This window comes from Cebidichthys violaceus, unplaced genomic scaffold (assembly GCF_023349555.1).
Source record: "Cebidichthys violaceus isolate CVI_PGR_0920_01 unplaced genomic scaffold, fCebVio1.0.p SCAF_21, whole genome shotgun sequence".
Classification (NCBI taxonomy): domain Eukaryota; kingdom Metazoa; phylum Chordata; class Actinopteri; order Perciformes; family Stichaeidae; genus Cebidichthys; species Cebidichthys violaceus.
The window spans coordinates 10,085,852-10,106,150 of record NW_027176384.1 but is presented as its reverse complement, the minus strand read 5'-3'; the positions used below and the strand labels follow the sequence as shown (position 1 = coordinate 10,106,150).

Here is a 20,299-nt window from a genome sequence, read left to right as displayed (position 1 = left end):
CACAGCGGGGTATTTCGGTTCATTTTCCATCCAATCTGTGTGTGTGTGTGTGTGTGTGTGTGTGTGTGTGTGTGTGTGTGTGTGTGTGTGTGTGTGTGTGTGTGTGTGTGTGTGTGTGTGTGTGTGCGTGTATTTACATTTGTCATATGTGCTTTTCGGTGTGTGTCTGCCATTATACAGAGAACAGTGCTGACATTTGTGTGTGTGTGTGTGTGTGTGTGTGTGTGTGTGTGTGTGTGTGTGTGTGTGTGTGTGTGTGTGTGTGTGTGTGTGTGTGTGTGTGTGTGTGTGTGCGCATGCAGCTTGCTGTGCGGTGTTTTATTTTTTCTAAATGGCATCCTCAGCATGAAGACATCAGATTGGACAAAATATCATGGCACACATCAGGGTAGATGCACAAAGTGTGATTGTCTATTTGTGTCATCACTCCTTCCTCTTTGTCTTTCAATAGCAACAGGCTTCCAAAGACTCACTTAGACACATCTTTGTGTGGTACTGGAACACACATAAATACATTATATTGTACATTTTCTATCACATTTATTAAAGCTGTTTCTTTTTATCACTGTAAAAAGTACAAATGTAATATTATAGATTGAAATATGAGCAGTGTACAGCCAGAGAGTTTCTTTTTTTTGTTTTAAAATGTGATTTAAAATCTATAAAGATATGAATATTATGGGTATTGGAAGTGTTTCAAATAGATTATAAGAGTAGAAGGTATAAATATGTGTGCATTTCGGGTGGCATGACTTACTAAGAAATGGATTCTTGCCTTGAAAAATGAGCGACTGGATCCAAACTTTTTAACTTCGGAGCAGCATTCAAGGGGACTTCAAGAGTGACTTTTGCAGCCTGAAAGGGGAGGAAAAAAGAGCAAAGCTGGAAACCCGGACAGGAGGACAGAAGCTAAAACTAGTTTCCAGTGACCCAAAGGCCCAGTGGCAAGGGCTGAATTTTGAATTCACCTGTAAATGTATGAGGCCTCACGCTCACCTTGGGAAGAAGCTGGCCGTCTGCTATCTTACTGGACACACTTTATAACTTTTGCAATTTTATCATCCTTTTTTTTTTCTTTTTTTTTTTTTCTTGTGGAGCAACCAAAGTGTTGAGGGTTGAGTTGTTTGACCTGTTTTAAGCTTCAAGGGTCACGGTAAACGTGGATTTAAAACAAAATCAGCAAACAAACAAAAAAAAACAAAAAAAAAGAAAATCAATAGCTTGCTGCAAGTGTTAAATGTGCATACAAGTGTTCATTTTTCATTTGCTTATATATGTAGATGTTCATTGTGTATTCACTCACTGTGGCTTGTGGCTTCTCTTGCAATAGGAAAAAATGCATTTTACAGTCTATTGTTTGCATTGTATATATCTATATTATAATAAATTATATGTAATTCGGATGCGGTACATTTGTAATGTACATACACGTCTTTAATAGCTACTATCTGAATGTTTCCTCCACCCAAAAATCCCTCATTTATTCTCCTCTCCCCCTCCCCCACTATGATACTTCCTGTACAGTAACAATGGTATTGATTTCCTTTTTGATGCATTCTTGATTGATTATTTGTTCTGGACAATGAATCTGAGTGTTATTATCGCTGGCCACCTATGACACTGTAAGATGAACTGCATTAAGTGGTTACATTGTGCCATTTTCTCTCAGAATGGAATTCAAATAAAGATATATGAAATGTGTTTTAATTCTTTTGATTTTGTTTTTGAATGTGAGGACACACAGGGTAAAATAGAAATATCTTTTCTGCCTTTTATTTTGTATTCATTTTTATTTTTGGAAACAGGAAACAAAGGGAATGTTAACTCCAACTGAGGACTACAATAGGGAGGACTTTTATTTTTTTTTTATAGCCAAGAGCTGGAGAGTAAAAATCAGAGGGTATAAATTGAGGTACAACAGAGCAGCAGGAGGAAAACACACTAAAACTGTAGTAGTTTGCACTTATACATATGCTAATCATGCAGCCTCCAGTCAGATTGTTTATTCTTACTGGAAATGGAAGAAAAATATCATAAAGCATATAGTAATGGAGGGAAACGTTATCAATAACTTGAGACACTTGAAAGATTGCAAATGCTTTTTTTTTTTTTTGCACAAATTAATTAAGTGAAGACATTCAGATCTTCACTTTTAGCAAACTGCTTCATTAAGTCGAGGCATGGACCGAAAAGCTTTCCAAATTAGAGTTAGGCTATGCAGCTGTAAAACAAATCCTATCCAATTTGTTGGTAAGAAAATAATCCTAAAAATTACATCATTAGGTAAAACACTAGCAAACAAATCTCTTCCATATTCATTATTCATCCCTACCGCTGACTATCACATCTCCTATCGCAACATACAAGTTGTTTCTTATCAGGTGCTAGAAAGAAGAAAAAGTAAAACATGTTGTCACTAAAAGTCATGTTTCCACTGGTTTTGTCAAAGATCTATAGGCTCCTACTGTCAACCTACAGGACATACAAAGAGGAACCGTGTTGAAATAGGGCAGTGGACGTCTTTCCACCCTCTTCTTCCTTCCTCCCGGTGGACAAACAACCTCATCAGTCCATTTGGGTGCGCTCTCGCTTCTTTCCTTCCTTCTTTTGCTTCTTTGCATCTGCAAGAACAGAAAAAAAAGAGTTGCAGCACACACCGTTTACTTTGACACGTTCTCTGCCAGAGGTGGTGTTCTTGCAAATAAACAAATCCCATTGTCTCCATGAGGAGCTCATATGCTCCGCTTCAGATTGTAATAATCAATAATTGACTGTGACACTGCATGCGGTCCCTCCCTCCCACTCTCTCCTGGGGATTGATTTGCATCCTGGTGTGCTTTATCAACTTCCTGAAAGAGTGAATTGGTACCTGGCAGCCATGACAGAAGCCACGGTCCATGGCTTTCCCTTCCTTTCTGCTCTGGTGAACAGGAAGAGAGCACAACCTCCAGCTGTTTGGCTAGCTAGCCACTGGTTAGCTGTTTTGGTAGACTGTCAATCTGGTGTGAATATCTGCTTGTCTGTATGCACGTGTCTGTCTTTTTTATTCTTCAAACATACGCATGTGTGTGTGCAGTTACATACCTAAATCGACATTTTAGTTAAGTTAAATTAAAGTTAAATGAAATGAAATATTTTTTTGTGATGAATTGAGATGACTCCCCGACACCAAAAAGGCCTTTCTCATTGAAAGCATTTTGCCATGTCACAGTAAGAAAAGAAGCAACGTTGTAAATAATAAATAACATTAATTGAAATCAATTTCAAGGTCCTGATAATGAAAAGAAGTGTGAGGAAGTGCTCACACTTGGTTGTTTTTGTCTCTTCCCTTGCTATCCACACTGGAGGTGGATGTATTGTCTGCAGATTTAGTGCTAGTTTCAATATGAATGCAAAATGCTCATGAAATGTTTCAACATAAAATATAAAACACAAAGTACACTTTAGTGTTTGCATGACACACACCAGCTAAAATGTAAACCTAGCCGCATAATTAGAAGGTCAGAGCAGGTGACGTAGTATTCATTTCTAAATGGTCCACATGGGGCAGATGGGAAGCGAGGTAGGATGGGTCAAACAAACAAAACCAACAACAAACCAAAATGTGAGCGTGTGTTCCAAACTTAAAGAAATTTAAAGTAGGCTTTGTAACGGTTGACATGTGTAGTTGACCACTTCCACTCTCACGTCTGTGCTATACACAAAGTGCTGGTACTTTTTGGGGATTTTGTTTCTTCCGCGCAGAGCAAGGTTAGCTGCTAAGCTAAGTTAGCTGGATGCTAAAGGTAGCTTCATATTTAGGGTACAGACAGAATGGTGGAATCAATCTCCTCGTGTAACTCTCGACAACAGCGCACATCAGCGATTTCTCAAAATGTGAACATTTTCCCAGGAAGTGGAACAAAGGAATTATCAGGCCCGATGAGGTCAGTCTGTCACTTGGTTTATGAGGACAATTGAATACAATAAAGCCATCATTGGTATTTTTGGCAACCTTTGCTTTTCTTAGAAATAACAAGTCAAAATGGCTTTTAACTTCTGTAACTCTCAGTGGGTTTGACCATCTTTTTTTTTTTAAATACATTGTGATAAGTTTATATTTTTTAAATGCCTGGCATGACTAACCTCTATAAGTGTTTTCTGGCAAGCTTTCCATTTTACGAAATGTTGAACAGAGATGTCAGCCTGGATAATCCACAACCCTTTTATTTAGACCTAATTCAAAGCAAGTTCTCGCTGTTGCACTTAAAACTAAATTTAGATCCTCCCACATCGCTTTTGTTTGGGTTCACAACTCACCCGACTTTACATAAATGGAAGTTGTGTTAAATGTGACTAAAGAAGCGCCACATATTTTCATAATGACGGTGTTTCAGAAGTAAAACTAGTGGAGGTCAAGGGAAAAAAAGCAGATTTGATCAAAATTCTCTGACAAATACAATAGAAGTAGTGTGTGGGGAAAAACAGTGGTTTATTTAAAAAAGATAGTGTGATGATATAAGAAAAGGCTAAAATCCTGAATTAATTTTAGTTTGAAATGGATTAGCTTGAAAGGACACCTCCACAAATCCTCTAATGACATGCCGGAAAGCAGTTCTGAACAGCGACAAGGTCTGCTTACTCAATGAGGTTTCAACCTTTTTAACATTCTGAATGTGCACTGTGAGGAAATCTTTTTAGAAATCTGTTCTTGTCACCTCCGCTGCAAACTTCCATGAGCATTAAGATTTTGACGTGCAACGCGCTTTCACCCATGCAAATACGGATATTGCTCTTCCATTCCATTCGTTTGCTTGTTTTAATTTGTCTGAATGTTTTCTCTTCTTTTCTTTTTTTTTTTTCTTCTGTCCCACTGTTTCTGTCAGCATATTTTGCTCCCGGGAGAGAGAGATGGCAGAATGGATTCACTCTCATCTTCCTCCATGTGTGAGATGTGGGACTCTTGTGTACGGCTGGAGTACTTTCTGCTGCATTTGCACATCACATGGCGCTGCTCACTCTCCTCTCTGCTTCTGACACACAATCATAATCAGGCCGTTGCTGCCTTCACTGGATCAAATGAGCCAAAACACAAGAACTACACGTGTGTACAGTTCTATGCTACTTTATGCTTCTACTTCCCAACATTTCAGTATTCCAGTTAATGTATTTGACACATGTAGTAACTTTTCAGATACAGTGTAAACCAAATAGTGATCGCACTTACAGTGATCAACCGCTCATATGGATCAAAAAGTTTGGGACAGAATGATTCCTATGCAAAGTCTGCAAAAACAATTTGCTTATAGTAATCAAGTAGTCCGCTTAGAGTCTTCATTTGGGGTCTTTTCATCCATGACAACATATAGAAAAAATATTTAAACCACTATAATTTAGTTTGGCTGGCCAGCCTACAAACACCAAACCTTCTTTTCTTTCCTTCACAGTTTCTGTGCCTTACAAAGGCAGAGAGCAAATCAGGAGTGAGTGTAATAATAATAATTATAATACTCTGCGTGGCTCTGAATTTATGTCTCCGATTTGAAATCAGAACACCACCTGTCTGTCCAGAAAGAATGACACAAACAAAAAATTCAGAGACGCCATATTTTAGCTACAAAAGCTTTTGTTTAACCTGAAATCAACTCTGGCATCCAAACACCAACTCCAAACACGCTGCTCACTCCTGTTCTGCTGAAAGAGAAGGCGGGGACCTTGAGGTTTCTACAGGCATTCATAATGTTTCATTTCTGTCACTCTTTGTTCTCTCTTTCGCTCCGCGGGGTCTGTGTTTCACCTGGGCTAGACAGCAAAGACACGCAACTCTGAATCTCAGATCGCTCCCAATGCGCCTCTTAGCATTGTCTCCTGCAGAATCTGCAAGTGGCAGATGCTACCTCCATCACCGCAACCTGCTGCAGTCAGGGGAAACCTATCTGCCAACCCAAGGTGGCTGTTCAGAATTGCAGATTTGGCCGGGCAGATCTCTGCTCCCAGCCGGGGGTTAGATAGCCTCTCCATCTCAGTCACGCCAAAGCCAAACATTTCTTCTTTTTGTTTTTTTCATAAGCTCCCTGATCCCGCTGCTGTGGACCGTATCTCTGCCATCCCCTGACACAGACAACTATACACAATTCCCCTTCCTGCACACACCTCATTGTGCACAGCACCCCCTCTTATTTTCCCCAGTAACCTCTTTGCTTCCCAGGGCTTATCTTCCAACTGGCAGACGTCGAAAATCACGCCGCGCATCATGCAATCACATTGCTCTAAAAGCGGGTCTCTCTCTCTCTCTCTCTCCGACTGCTTCCCTTCATCTCGGCCACTGTCATCCTCGCTCTGCTTCTCTGCTGCCCTCAGCTCTCACACCTCTTAGACTGTCACTCCACATCCACGCATCTGGCCTTCATTACAATTGTTGCGCGCAGGTACACACATTGCTGAAAACCAAACACCTTGTCAGGCACACATCCAGAATGTGAATATATACATTTTTATGTACATTTTTAACAGGAAAGTTTCATGATCTACATCGATTTTCCTGCATAATGTAACAGCAGAGTAATCAAAGTGGAATGTGGATGCATTCATGCATCCTTTAAAGGGATTTTAATTTGGACCTACTTGTCTTGAATTTCTATGCCACACAGTAGCAAAGGAAAGGGTCTGATGATTACATTTATCAAATTGACAAAAGGTTATTTATATTAACTATATCACGCTTACAATACCAAGATAACAATAGCAAAAATAAGAAGAATTTATAGAGACTGATATATTGGAGACCTGTCTACGGAGCAACCTTCCTCACTTTCACCCATGGCATTATGGGATAGGTTCCATCTCCTACAGCTCAGGTCAGAATAAATCCATGTAGAAAATGGATGGACATTCAAATTTCAAATTTGAAAGCAAAATGCATTGTTTGTCATTGCCCTTGGCTCCCACAAGAGTAATGATTGTGGCTGCTGGAGGTCTTTAACCTAAACACATGAGATTATTGGACATTTGCTGAAATGACTGATGCTGTTGCTTTTCTTGACGAAAGACGAAAGTTGGGGTATTTAGTATTAAGAGCGATACATGGATGATGGATGGTTGGGTTAAAAAACACCGGACTTTCACACGAGAGACCGCCATTTGTGTCCTGAGTGAAACCAATAGTTTACTTATTTTAATATACGTGACAAAATGCATCGTTATTACGTCGGATATGTAACAGTCTGCATTTTAACCCAATCCACATTCTTGAAAATGTTATTTCCTGCTAAAATGTATTTATTTTGAAAAGACACGGTATGTGTACCGAGATTAAGCAGTATGTATGGGTACGAAAACTGACACATTCGACTGATGCTAGAGGGGTACGTAGAGCGTCACAGTTTGAAGCGTAGGCCCACTGACCAAGCTACCATATTTGACAAGTTGGGAGTGACCTAAGTTAAATCCATATACATCTATTTATATTTTAGCAGCTGCAGCATACTGTTTTCTCTATTTGCTATAAAGTATGGGAGAGCTACAGATGGCGAGTGCAGTGCAGTTCCTCAAGAAATGTCTTCCTGTCACAATGCATTAATGATGTGCTACCGAGTGAAACATTAGACACAGATTCCTCCTTTGAAAGTCAAATAGAGTTTTGCATAACATCTTAAGACAAACAGTCGAGCAGACAGACAGTAACAGTTGTCAGCACTGAAGCTGCAGACATCCTGGAGTGAAACAATACAAATAAAAAAAATGTAGCATTTGTTTTATCGACATAATGTGGGGCTTCACCTGGCTGTGGCTGTTTGATGAAGTGACAGTAGGGTTATGCAAACTCCATGTGCAAAGCGGTGTGTGCACACATGTCATCTGCTGAGCGCGATAAGGGCGCAGTTTATGACCATTGGCAGCAATTTTGCACTCATTATAATCCTGTTTGGACAATGGGACAGTCACAGCGGGTCAGATACATTCTTGTTTACAGAATTAACAAAGGGCATCGCCTCACTTGGAATGAACCAAAGGCTTTCTTATCACCAGTTTAACACCAAGCAGATGGTAATATATTCCACATGGTTATTTAAAATTCTCCCATTAGTTCAAATCTTGTGTCGACTCCACTTTTAGGATAACTGCCCATTTCCCGTAGAATGTAGGAAGTAGAAGCTCCCTGACTTTGGTGTCTTTGACATGACTAAAGGACACTAAAAGCATGTAATTACAACTGAATAGTGGGTTAACCTATTCACCTCTGCTTCAACACTGCCACTCAATGCTTCAACTTAGCACTTAAGTAGGTGGATTTCCATCATGCTGATGGCATTGCCTGAGATTAAAGTCATTTGCAAGGGCTTGTGGGATTGAGCAAAGACGCAGTCAGTCTGAGATGTGGCAGGAGACCGGATAAATACATCTATCACAAAGAGGAATTAAATTAAAAAAAATGCATTAAATTAAATTCTTTTATTTCAGATATTTGACCTGTCATAGCTAAAACACACAAACATCAAAAACGGCACAAAATATACAAGCTTGTTGCCGGGAGCAGTTCAACTGAATAAACAGAGACACGTCGGTGGTAAACATCCCTTCAGCTATAATTAATTAAACAAACCAACCAATTTAACATTCCCTGTAACTGTTTACAGTGATTTGACAGTGCAAGAAAGTACTGCAGTGCTTCATGGCTGTCTCTGCTTTAGTCTTTCTTTTGATCCAAACCGTCCCACTGACATGTGATTTCTCTATCTAACAAAAAATAACATTTCCAGCTTTCATACTAGTCCAAAAAGGCGACTGTGTTGCATCAAGGGTTTGACATTATGTTGCAACTAATCCCTTTTAAGCTTATATTACAAAGTCCATGAACAAGTCTTATAAAGTCTGCTTCAATCGAACTCTGTTGCGGCTTGTTTGGGGTGGTGCGGACCAAAACAACCGATCCAAGACCTCTTGCAAAAAGTGGTCCCACACCGTCTCTGAGCGAACCAAAACAGCCTGTCTGCACAGGCTTTTGTTAAGATGGACTGCAGGAAAACAGCTTCGTACGACTGTAGATCAGTGAATAAACTACGGCAGCAATATTTCAAAACCCACAGTTTCTTGCAGAGAAGTGGCAACTCTCACAACGAAAAAGAGGAATTTGCTATTTCTTCTTCTCAGCAAATTCATTTTTTTATTTGACCGTTTAGATTTGTGCACTGCCAAACCAATCCAGGCTGGATAGTTGACGAACTAAAACGACAAAACCTACTATGGCTTGTTAGAGCGCCCTAAAATACTTTGTTTGTCTTGGGTGAAATTCATTTAAGTTTTGTTGAAAATGCAGGTATTTCAAAGTGGTACCTTAATTTCTTCAATAAATTTAATTTGTTTGAAAGAAAAAGTCATCTTTCTCAGGGCACACAAAGGAAGGAGTCAGTTGGCACACAATAAGTTATTAAAGGACTCAAGTTGCCATCCTGAATTTTTGATGTTGTGTTTAAGCTTCTGAAATTGAACGGTGAAATATCCCATCTTTTGTTAGAGTGCAAAAGAACCTCATGTCATATTTTTGAGGCAACAGTGATTCATCAACAGTTCACCCCGCGGTTGCCGACAGCATGTCCGGCGAGAGTTACATTTTATCTAGTGATGATTTATTCCTCTCAGTTTACCTTGCAGCTTAGTCTTGGGGATTTTCCCACAGGGCTTGGTGGCTGTGACAGTGGCGGCGCAGGTCGCATCCATGAGCGCTCGCTTCAGCACGCCCGTCCTGTTCTTCTTGCCTGTCGCCAGATCGCACTCCCCCCAAGCCTGGAAGTCGTACTTACATTCCCCTGCAGGACACAAAGAAATCAGACACTTCATTAGGTGCTTTTGTTTCGTGAAATAACTGTGAGGAAGCATAGTATAGGAGAGATTAAGCAGAAAACCTGGTAAAACCGGACACAGTGCAGCATTGATTGACATTTTAAAAAAAAACAGGTAATTGCAATCAGTCAATGAATCAACCCCTTTGACCTGGAGGAGTTGTGAGTCATACACTTTGAATGGTTGTTTGATGAATGCTTTTAATTTACTTGGCTCTTATGCCCGTCCTATCAATATAAACTGTCCAAGAGCCACAAAACCATATCACGAGACACTCTTATTAAAATCAAAATAAAAGATGCTCATAGCTTTTTCCTAACAGCAGCAGATGGTGCTTCGCAGTTCTGATCCTGTATTTCCTATATAATGAAACCCGCTAACAGATGAATGTAATCAAAAACAGCCTGGCTCCTGTACATCCTGGAAATAATAAACTGATACAATCTTGGCAGCAGAGAAGTGAAAGTACTTTTATCAGTAACTCTAATAAATGTGCTTTCATTTTATACAAAATGTTACCCACCTTAAACTCAACCCCAGAGGATGCTAGCAGTGGCCTGTGTGTGTTATGGAAATGTGTTTGAAAGTGTGTGTGTGTGTGTGTGTGTGTGTGTGTGTGTGTGTGTGTGTGTGTGTGTGTGTGTGTGTGTGTGTGTGTGTGTGTGTGTGTGTGTGTGTGTGTGTGTGTCTACTATATGTCCATGTCTCTCACATCTCCCTCCATTATTTTGTTGCCACTCTAGTCGGGCTCCCTGGAGGCTGTGACACTCATTCGTCAGCTTCCTCTCACATGAAAGCGTCGGACCCCTTGTCACTGCCTCTGAGATCCCCGGGTGCTCATCAGAGGAGGGGAGAGGAGAGAGAAGGGGTGAGGAGAGGAGGGACGGAGAGGGGAGGGAGGGAGTGACAGGGCCATTGTTGCAAGAATCCTACAGGGACTTCCTGAGCATCCAACTTTAAAAAACCTTCGCCTCTATAATTTGTCTCTGAGAGACCGAGAGGGAGAGAGAGCTTCCTGGCTGGCTCCTGGGAATTTAACAGGAGCCCATGTCGTCTTTAAGGTGTCATATACAAGTAGACAAAAACATGGTTGTAGCTGTGTGGACACTTCTAAGCAACCTTCAGCGAAACAGAGTCCTATGTAGATTTCAGGATGATTGATCATTTAGAATCAAAGCCAGTTTCAAATACTTTTTAAGTAGAAGATTTTAAGGTCATCGCTCGAAAGTAGTCAAAGCAGAGAACACTCACAATTGGGGAATGATTTATGTTATTTTACAATATTGTTGTGTACATATTTGTACGCATTTAATCTGGAGTCCAGAACGACTCTCAGAGAAAACCCCATGATTCCCAGTTCACACTTTGTCAGAAGGTTCTTGACATGATACCTGAAGCCACATCATAATAATATTAATACAGTATGCTGATTCATATCTGAATCCATGGTTAAATTGCAGGGTCTCTTCACACCAATTCAGACACATTTTGTGTGGCGTGGGCAACAAATGTTACAGTAGATATGTCTCTTTTAGACTGCAAAAAAATCCTCACACCTAAAATTTTAAATCTTACCACGTATATTTGTCTTTTTACTTGACAAAATATGATAACACTTAAGATACAATCACCTAAAAAGTTAAATATATAGATATAGGGAGTCTCTCAGTGTAAAATGAAAAAGGGACTTGCTCAGTATCACTCTTTACATGTACACAAGAGGGGCCTTCTCTTCTCTTTCCCTTTTTTTTCTTTTCTCAAGTAACTTCCTACAATTTTTCAAGGCCAGAGGTGTGTAAGTTATTGCAACTACCCCAAAAGTTTTTCTGCTATAATCTATATAGCGAGTTAGCAGGACCCTCATTTCCTGCAGTGTGTTCATCACTCGTGACAGGCTCATTGCAGAGCAGCATGCTCTTGCCTGACAGGCCTTACTGGGGGAACAAAAGTCCCTCAGGCTTGTCACTGCAAGACATTTCAGCTGTGAAGGCTGCACAGTCTCTAGCCCAAAAAAACAAATGACAAAGCATGATGATTATTCCTGCGTTTTCCATGACGATGTATCACTTCCTCAGCAGACATTTTGTACCTCTAATTAGCCAGCTTACATATTCCTATTGTGAAAATGGGACCATTGTTTGTGTGAGTGACAGGCCAGCATACATTAGAAGGAGATGTGGGGTGAGAGAGGGATAGGAGCCATGCAGTTATACAGAAGGAAGGAGGAAGTTTTCTGGGTCTTTAGTGGTTGCAGAGTACCTACATTTTATCTTAAAGTAGACATTTTAGAATGGTTAAGAAATATCTATACTGTACTGTCCATTTGTGATCAGATCACCCACGACGCATATTCATTCCCTGTGTTCTCCCTGACCTCCAAACTTCTTCTTCCAGTTGCAGGGGATCTTGCAGCGTTGGGTCTTGATGGTCTGCTTGCAGTCGGTCCCGGTGCGTGTTCCCTCCCTGGTGCCGAGTCCACAGTCACCTTCGTTGGCTACACACACACTCCACTGCCACTCCCCACAGTCTGACTTGCGCTCCTTCTTTCCTGTAGGATCAAACATACACCAGTTTTGTTACACTGATGAGCACCAGTCATTTTGCTGTATAGGCCTTGTAATTAGATATATTTCAATTTGAATATAAATATTCACTGCGTGTGCCCATGCAAGGCTTTGCTGATATCAGTCGTTTGAGGATTTAAGTTCTAGGTCCAGTTAAGTCCATGACGAGTCTGAAATATGAATTGTTATGTCAAATAAGGCAGAACAGTCTCGCATCTACAGTTCTGGTTACAACGAATGTTTTAGAATCGTTGTCTTTATTAAAACAAGAAATGGCGACTGCTTCTTGCAGTGTCTATGAAGATATTTACGCTCTCTTGGACTTGTTGTTATTATTTCAAGGCAGATGTAATGAGTTTAGTGCTTATGCTAATTTCCAATTCAAATTAACTCTCTTTCTTGGATTTAAATTAGCTAAATGTTGTTTTTTACCCAAGTGGGAATTATCTGACTTATTTTGCTTTTCTTGTAAGTTATGTTAACTTGTAAGTTTTCTTAACAACTATGTGTTTCTGGTAAATTCTCAAGGGAGACCAATTACTTCAACCCCAAAGGCTTTTTTCATTGTCAAATATTTTCAAGAGTTGTGTCCAACTAAATAAGCTGTTAAGAGGAGCATTTCTAAGCATTTTGAGGGGGTGATAGCACTGCATGTCAGGAGAAAGTCATTTTTACATTGATGAAGTTAATTGACAAACATTGCTTCTCAATCACAAGTTGTAGATTGTATTTAATGTTGAATATCTTGGTGCTTCTGTTTGATATTACCATACTGTGTAAAGGAAATCTAAACCTGCAGAGATCGTATGGATTTTTATGTATTTGAAGATAATGTTCTAGGCTTTGCAAACTTCACCTTGTTTTTCCGCTTTGCCGCCTTCAGCTGCCATCACCGTTAGCACCAGGAGTGCCATCACGGCCACCCGTGTCCACTGCTTCTGTCCATTCATTCTGAAAGAGAGATAAGACAATCGTTAGAGGAGAACCCTGCTTTATTTACACAATTACAGTGTTATCAGTGTGTGCTTTTCAGCGCAATCAAGGAGTCTCTTTGGAATGTCATGTGTCACTTGTCCACTTATACGTTGATTAATGATCTCCTTGTTTATTACACAGAATTTTGAGAATCTCTAAAATGTGCTTGACTTGACACATTCAGCTGTTTGGTAGAACAGGAGGAAGAAGAAGAAAGCAATAGTTATAAGTCTCATGGGACAGAGGAATTGCCTGGGGAATTTCCACTGTGCTGGATTCCAATATCAACATTTTGATTGTCTGCACTGTCAGTCACGGCTGTATTTGCTGTCAATCTCTGTGAATCCTTGTCAAGTGTAGATAAAGTCCAACACACAAGTTTTGTTTGTCAAAACTCAAAAAAGATATTTTGTGAGTGAAGCTAAATCAACCCTTGCTGACAACTTAAGAGTGAGGCTGCAATGTGGCAAAATGTTGTCTTTAAAGAAGCATTTGCTTCGATTCCACACATTTTCTTTTTTTATTATATATGTTTAGATTGTTTTTGAGGGTTGATTGGAAGGTTTTGAAGAAATGCTCAGTATTGGTGCTTATACTGACCTTTTTAAAAGTACCCTGTAGAGACTATTAGGTCTTGTTTTGACCTGAGCAATGTTTTTGTGTGTGTGTCCCCATTTTGCATACTTTATTCACAGGTCCCAATGTTGTGTGTTATATGAGCGGGTCCCTGTTTTGTGTGTTTTATGAATGGGTCCCCATTTTGTTTTTATGAAAAGGTCTATGTTTTGCACACACACACACACACACACACACACACACACACACACACACACACACACACACACACACAAGGATGCGAGTGGGTGACCCGATACATATTCCTTCCCAGTGGTTTCACAATTTTCAACCAATTGTCAGGTGGCAGTAATGACCCAGAAAGGCAGAAATGTGCCAACAAAAGCCAGTTAAAAAGAATTAGTTAAATGAGTTCCACACTGTGAGTACTGGTATCAGATCGGCACTTTGTTTTAGTTGAGGTATCCGAATGTGTATCGGGAGGGGAAAGGTTTGAACGTGCCATCCCTAAATTAGGAGTAACAAGTGTTTAAAGAGTGATTTTAGGGTTTTAGTGTGAATGTGTTCTTAAGAACACAATGTGATACATACAACTGATGTTGAAACCACAAATAGGGAAGTAAATGGCAAAGATTCCATTATCAGTATTCCATTTTTAGCTGCCAGAAGAGGCTTGTAGTTTAAGAGACTTGTGTTTTGGGTCCAAACAGGCTTACAGAATTCTACAATAGTTGCTCAAGAAAAGATTACACCTGCTGCCAGAAAGCGAGAAAAGAGCTAGATGGCCGGGATTAAATTGCCACTGTACTATGATTTGTCACACAAAAATGTGATTAGTCGTCTGTCTCTTTGTTTGCACAAAGCTTCTGACATTTCTTAGCAGGTTTAAGGTCTTAAAAAATCAAACATCCTCCATATAATCAGAGTCAGAAGTTCCTTTTACTATTTGATCCTCCAGCTGGTTCTGGATCAGCAGAAAGCTGTTACTGTCACTATCACCAGCCTAATGCACTGTGATGAAATTGTTGCAGAAAACCCACTCAATTTGACTTTCCTCCCCTCTCCTCCATTTTTTTTAGAGAGGGAGAAATCCTTTTGCAGCCAACACTCTCTGAGAGGAGAGACAGCATGAGACTGAAGCAATTACCAAGCGTTGACGCCAAAAAAAAGGCTCTTCTGTGCTCAAATTCCTGTACAAAGGTTCATCCTAGTAGGGAAATAATATCCATTTGTCATTTTTAATTAATCTTGAGCTGGTTCTGAGCCCCTCGTTGCCCCCATCACATTGTGTAAGGAACTTGCATTCCCAACTTTTCATTCACTCACTTAAGACTACATAAGTTAAGTCTGTTTATAGGACGGCGAAAGCCTCTGAAATTTAAATCATGTATTCAAACCTCATATTTAATTATTGAATGTTATTGTCGTGCATTCTACCTGGGATTTAACGTCTCACAGCACTTCTTAGAAACTCATAATGAGCCTTATGGCAGCGCATGTAGTCTGCCTGCCAGGAAAAGTCGTTTGAAACCTTCACACGATTGATTTTATAGTTTACTGACTGTGGCAGCGTGCAGGCAAACCCTGTTTTGATTAAATACTTGAGACTCCATCTCAGAGTTTTTTTATGTTGACTTTTTAAGACATTCCAAACTATTCATCTCCATAACCTCAAAAAGGAAGGGGGAAGAAAAGGAAAAAATGAGAGAATCCCAACTGTAAGAAGCCCAGATAATGAGTTCAGGGAGAAAACCCAATGAAAGCACCCAGATAGAGATCATTTCCAAGAAAAAGGCATTGTGGCCGTTCAAAAGATAAGAAAACCTTTTCTTCTGTAAGTCACACAGAAAGTGTTGGGCTCTTGCTGCAGTGCAGGCATAAAGGGGGACGGGGTTGATGACTTTGAGTGAGCACGCCATACAGTGGCTTAAAGAAAGAAAAGTCTGGGAATTGAAGTGAATTAACCAGTTCCTCTGAAGCCATAGATTCCTATGAGACGACAGGTTGCTCCTCCTCTTGAGGTCAATACATTAAATGGAAGTCTCTCGCTGCCATGTTGCTCCTATTTCCAGAGCATGACAGCGTAATGGATGTCTGGGTGGATCGGAGCATTTGACTATCATTTGGCGGGCATGTGTGACGCTTTGATAACAAGCGCTGGGGAATGCCAACTTATAGGACAGCTACTTGTGCTCTTACCCTCTTTTTCTTCAACAGTCAGACACACCTACAGCTTGACACTTTGTGACACAGAGTAGAGGACTTTCTTCCAAATGGTCCTCTTATTCTACTGACTCATACGCCCCAAATTTGACAAAGCAATGGGGGTTTATTTTAGCTCAATTCACCACAGGCCGCGTCATCCTTCATCGTCACCAACAGAGACGTGGTGGTTTGTCCTGCAGGAAATCCATTTAATTTCAGGGAAATACTGATGAATTTTGTAAACTTTTTAGACATATCTCAATGTTCTGCTAAAAGTGATACCCAAGTAGCTGGACACCACAAAGAAAAGGCATCATCAATCATCGCTCAACCTGTCCCCAGATTCTGAGCTAGATATTTGTAGCAGGATATTGCCATACCTGAAGGTTTAGTGAGTGGAAACTCTTCAAATAAAAAGTAATTTAATGCCTCAGACCTTGTGGTAAGAGTTTAAATTGCAAAATGAATATGAGTTTCTGTTCTGCTTTTGGGGTGTCGAGCACAACTCAATTGTAGTTTATGTGACATCCTGGAACAAAGACTTTTTTGGGACATACACATCAATTACAAAAGAAACAACTTCAACAATTAGAACACTTTCTGAGTGTGTCACACATTTAAAAACTGGGATCGTAACCATTTAAACTATTAATTCCACTATATATAAGCCCCAAAGAATAGAAAAAGAAGAGGTTTTTCTTGCCATTTGTCAGAGAGAAACGTATGCTTCATTAATAAAAGATATTACATTTTAAATACCATACAACTGCAAAAAGCAGCAAATTATCCCATTTGAGAAGCTGGAACCAAGTAATGTTTGCTTTTTTTGCTCGATAAATGACTGGGCTGATTAATCATTTATCAAAGTAGCTGCCAATTAATTTTCTGTGGATCGACAAATCGATTAGTAAAACAACAACACAGTATTTGAGAAGAAAAAAGAGAAACGGTCCTTTTTATTAAGAGAGAATGAGAAAATGAAATGTCTTGCATGTTTTACTCTGGGGAGCCAAAGATGATCACATTTAGCAACTGCTCGCAATTAAGGTCAGAAACATAATAAAGTCAAAGTGTAAAAGCAAAGACGGCAACAGGAGAACTGAATGTTTGCAAACCTTGAGGGTTTCTTTAGCTGAAACATTAGAAACACCGAGTGATCAGTGTGTGGCTCATGAGCCAGTGAGAATTAGTCCGATCAAACCCTCCATTTGCCCCATTGATCCAGGCACAGCTGTGGGTTCCCGGTGAAGGTAGCGAGAGAGGAAAGCCAATACTGCACCACAAATCGATGGACCTTCAATGACTCCTTGTTTGCTCCAGCAAACACACACACAAGACGATCCACCACACTGGAGCGCAGACTAACGGCAGAAAGAAAACGCTCCCCATCTCTCTCATTACTGACGTAATCCCTGCCAAGTACATAAAAGAGAATCTATCTATCGGCCTACTATCAGATCCTTTGCTAACAAAGGCAGGAGGCAATGGAGTAGGCAGGAGTAAGCAGTTTAATGAATCAATTATAAGACCCTTGAAGGGGTGAGTCACTTGTGTTTTTAACTGTACTGGCTGAACAAAAAAGATTTCGACCATTACCACTCAGTGAGGAATGGATTTTAGTTTCTTTAATTTAAACCATTAGCCTACCGAAATCCAGCTCTTAATCAGAGAACTTGTCTAAATATGGGGAGCATGTAATCAAGCAACTCTGTGGTGTGTTAATGATGAACACACATATTATCATAGCACACATGTATTCTTCTAATATCACTTAGTTGGACATGAATTATTATTTGTTATTCTTTGAATAACTCTTCGCCCCTGGAGGTAACAAATCAAAGAATGTAGTTTCCAAAGGCAAGTCCTTCCGAGCTCACTCATCATGCAATACTTAGAGTCAATATGAGATATTTTTTTAAGGATATTTTTAGTCCTTTGACTTGAGTAATACGGACCATTAAAACACTTGAAGCAATTTAAAAAAAAACAGCTAATATCATGCATGCATATCCGGTTTTAGTAGAAACTATAATCTATATTTTGTAACAAATGAGACAATGTGATAGCGGTCACTTATAGTGACTACAGAGAATTATCACCCAAATCTGCAGCTCTTTGAAGACTTTGAAGAAGTTGACTTTGGTTGGCTTAAGCTTTAATATAATTTAAATGGTTGAGTTATACAAAAATGTATTTGCGGAAAAGTTGTCATGACATGGATATACAGTAGCTACAGAGACCCAACCTGACTGTAAACATGTTTATTTCTGCAAAGTTGGCATTTTAATATGGGGGTGTCTATGGAGATTGACCTGCTTTTGGAGCCAGTCTCAAGTGAAACTGCAATCTTAGGCACTTCGACGTTGGCTTCATTTCTCTGCGCCGGAAGTTGCCACTTGCTCAGAAGTTGCTAGAGACCAAAAAAAGAGTGCTAAAAAGAGAGCTAAACGAGTGAACGGTGATATGACAACACTGTTGTTGCTGCTGCCAAGTAGCCAAAAAGAGTAATTACATTACATTACAGTCATTTAGCAGACGCTTTTATCCAAAGCGACTTACAATAAGTGTATTCAACATAGGTATTCAAGAAAACTACTCGTCACCAGAGGTCATATGTTGCATCTCCTTGTTTAAACAAGCATCTAAGAGCAGGAACCAGAGCAAAGGTACAGTGCAGAAACAAACTAATATGAATAAATAAGTGCAACAAACTAATATGAATACAATAAGTGTTAAGTGGAAGGCTTAGGGTACTACTTCATAATTTGTCTTTAAATTTGACTATTGTTTAGATAAGCACTGAGAAGCATCCATACTAAATAACAAAAGGAGATTTCAATCTTGGGATAACAATAGCCACAGTTTTGCTCTTCTTCCACTACATATGGAGATATGGAGTCAGATATAGAGTCACTCAGCTTTGAGTATGAACATTTACATACAGTATACACATGTTCAGCCAATCATAAAGAGCCTATCGATTCACTACATCCTTAGAAATTATTGGAATGGCCGGTAAACATGTATGGGGTTGTGCATTGAGTCAGACTTACAATACGTAACTATTGATCTATTTCAGTAACGGGGAACCAACCCTGATAGCAGGACAGACTTTGTGCAAAGGAGAAAGTTGTGGATGGCAAAGACAAAACATGCTGCAATAAGCATGTCTTGTATTCTCCCACTAGCCTTTCCCTCTTTTCATAGCCTCTTTAAGTCTTGGAGGTACATTTCATATGAACGTGCAATTGGAAGGAGAAGGTAGTTTAAGTTGCGCACTCACTGTTTCCTTCCAAGTGATAAATACTGGGCTCAGGTGGAAAAAGACCACACAGGTCACATGGGTCTATTCCTCGTGCCAAAATGGACCTTAAGAGGAAAGAACTGACCTTTTCACCTCTCTCTTTGCTCTGTGAGCGTCTGACTCACAGGTCCGGGTACAAGCCTGGAGGAAAAACACAAACGCACACAGCTGAGGTAGAGCCAACACAAAGTCTTGAAATCTATTAGTAATGTAAAGGAACCTGTGCTGAGGCAACAGACACAGTCCATGAAACAACCAAGTAGCTGCTGTTTGCACTTCACTGTACCTGTACATACCACATGCTCTTTGTCTGCTAGAAAACAGGCACGTGTATTGCATCCATCGATTAATCTGCATATTTTCGCCACGAGGGAGGTGTGTGTGTGTGGAGCGACAGTCCTCGGTAGCTCCATGTTCAGCGACGTTCTAAGCCCGCCCACTTTTTAGCGGTCCAATCAAATGCAAGTACAAAAGAGGAGGACACTCTAACGTCAGTTTCACTGGGACTTTAAAGATATCATTACATTACATTACAGTCATTTAGCGACTTACAATTCAGTATCCATCTATATACTGTAGACGCAGCTACAGGAGCAATTTTTTGGGGTTAAGTGTCTTGCTCAAGGACACATTGACATTAGCAGAGCAGGAGCCGGGGATCGAACCACCGACCCTCTGATTGAAAGGCGGCCCTGCTCTTATCACATTGCTGTAGTGATGTAGAAATGTACTCCAGGGTGTGATCCGTACACTGTGACATCACTTGCTGGGTGTGGTAATCTTTCAAACCCGAAAAGGTCATTGACATAATGCTTTTCAGCTTGGTTTTAAGTTCATTTTATATATATTTTTTTTT

At 40.0% G+C, this 20,299-nt stretch overlaps 1 protein-coding gene across 2 annotated transcripts in view; it reads right to left on the bottom strand.

The window, feature by feature from the left end:
* Positions 1 to 1,053: 1,053 nt before the first annotated feature.
* ptn (pleiotrophin) overlaps positions 1,054 to 20,299 on the bottom strand; it is a 40,235-nt gene continuing 20,989 nt past the window's right edge. For both annotated transcript variants that reach the window (XM_068717286.1, XM_068717285.1), the window contains exons 2-5: positions 13,240 to 13,334; positions 12,194 to 12,367; positions 9,624 to 9,785; positions 1,054 to 2,621 (exon numbers count right to left, since the gene is read on the bottom strand). In XM_068717286.1, coding sequence (XP_068573387.1) covers positions 2,566 to 2,621; positions 9,624 to 9,785; positions 12,194 to 12,367; positions 13,240 to 13,333 — 486 coding nt within the window. In that variant the 5' untranslated portion in view covers position 13,334 and the 3' untranslated portion in view covers positions 1,054 to 2,565. The remainder of the gene's footprint in view (positions 2,622 to 9,623; positions 9,786 to 12,193; positions 12,368 to 13,239; positions 13,335 to 20,299) is intronic.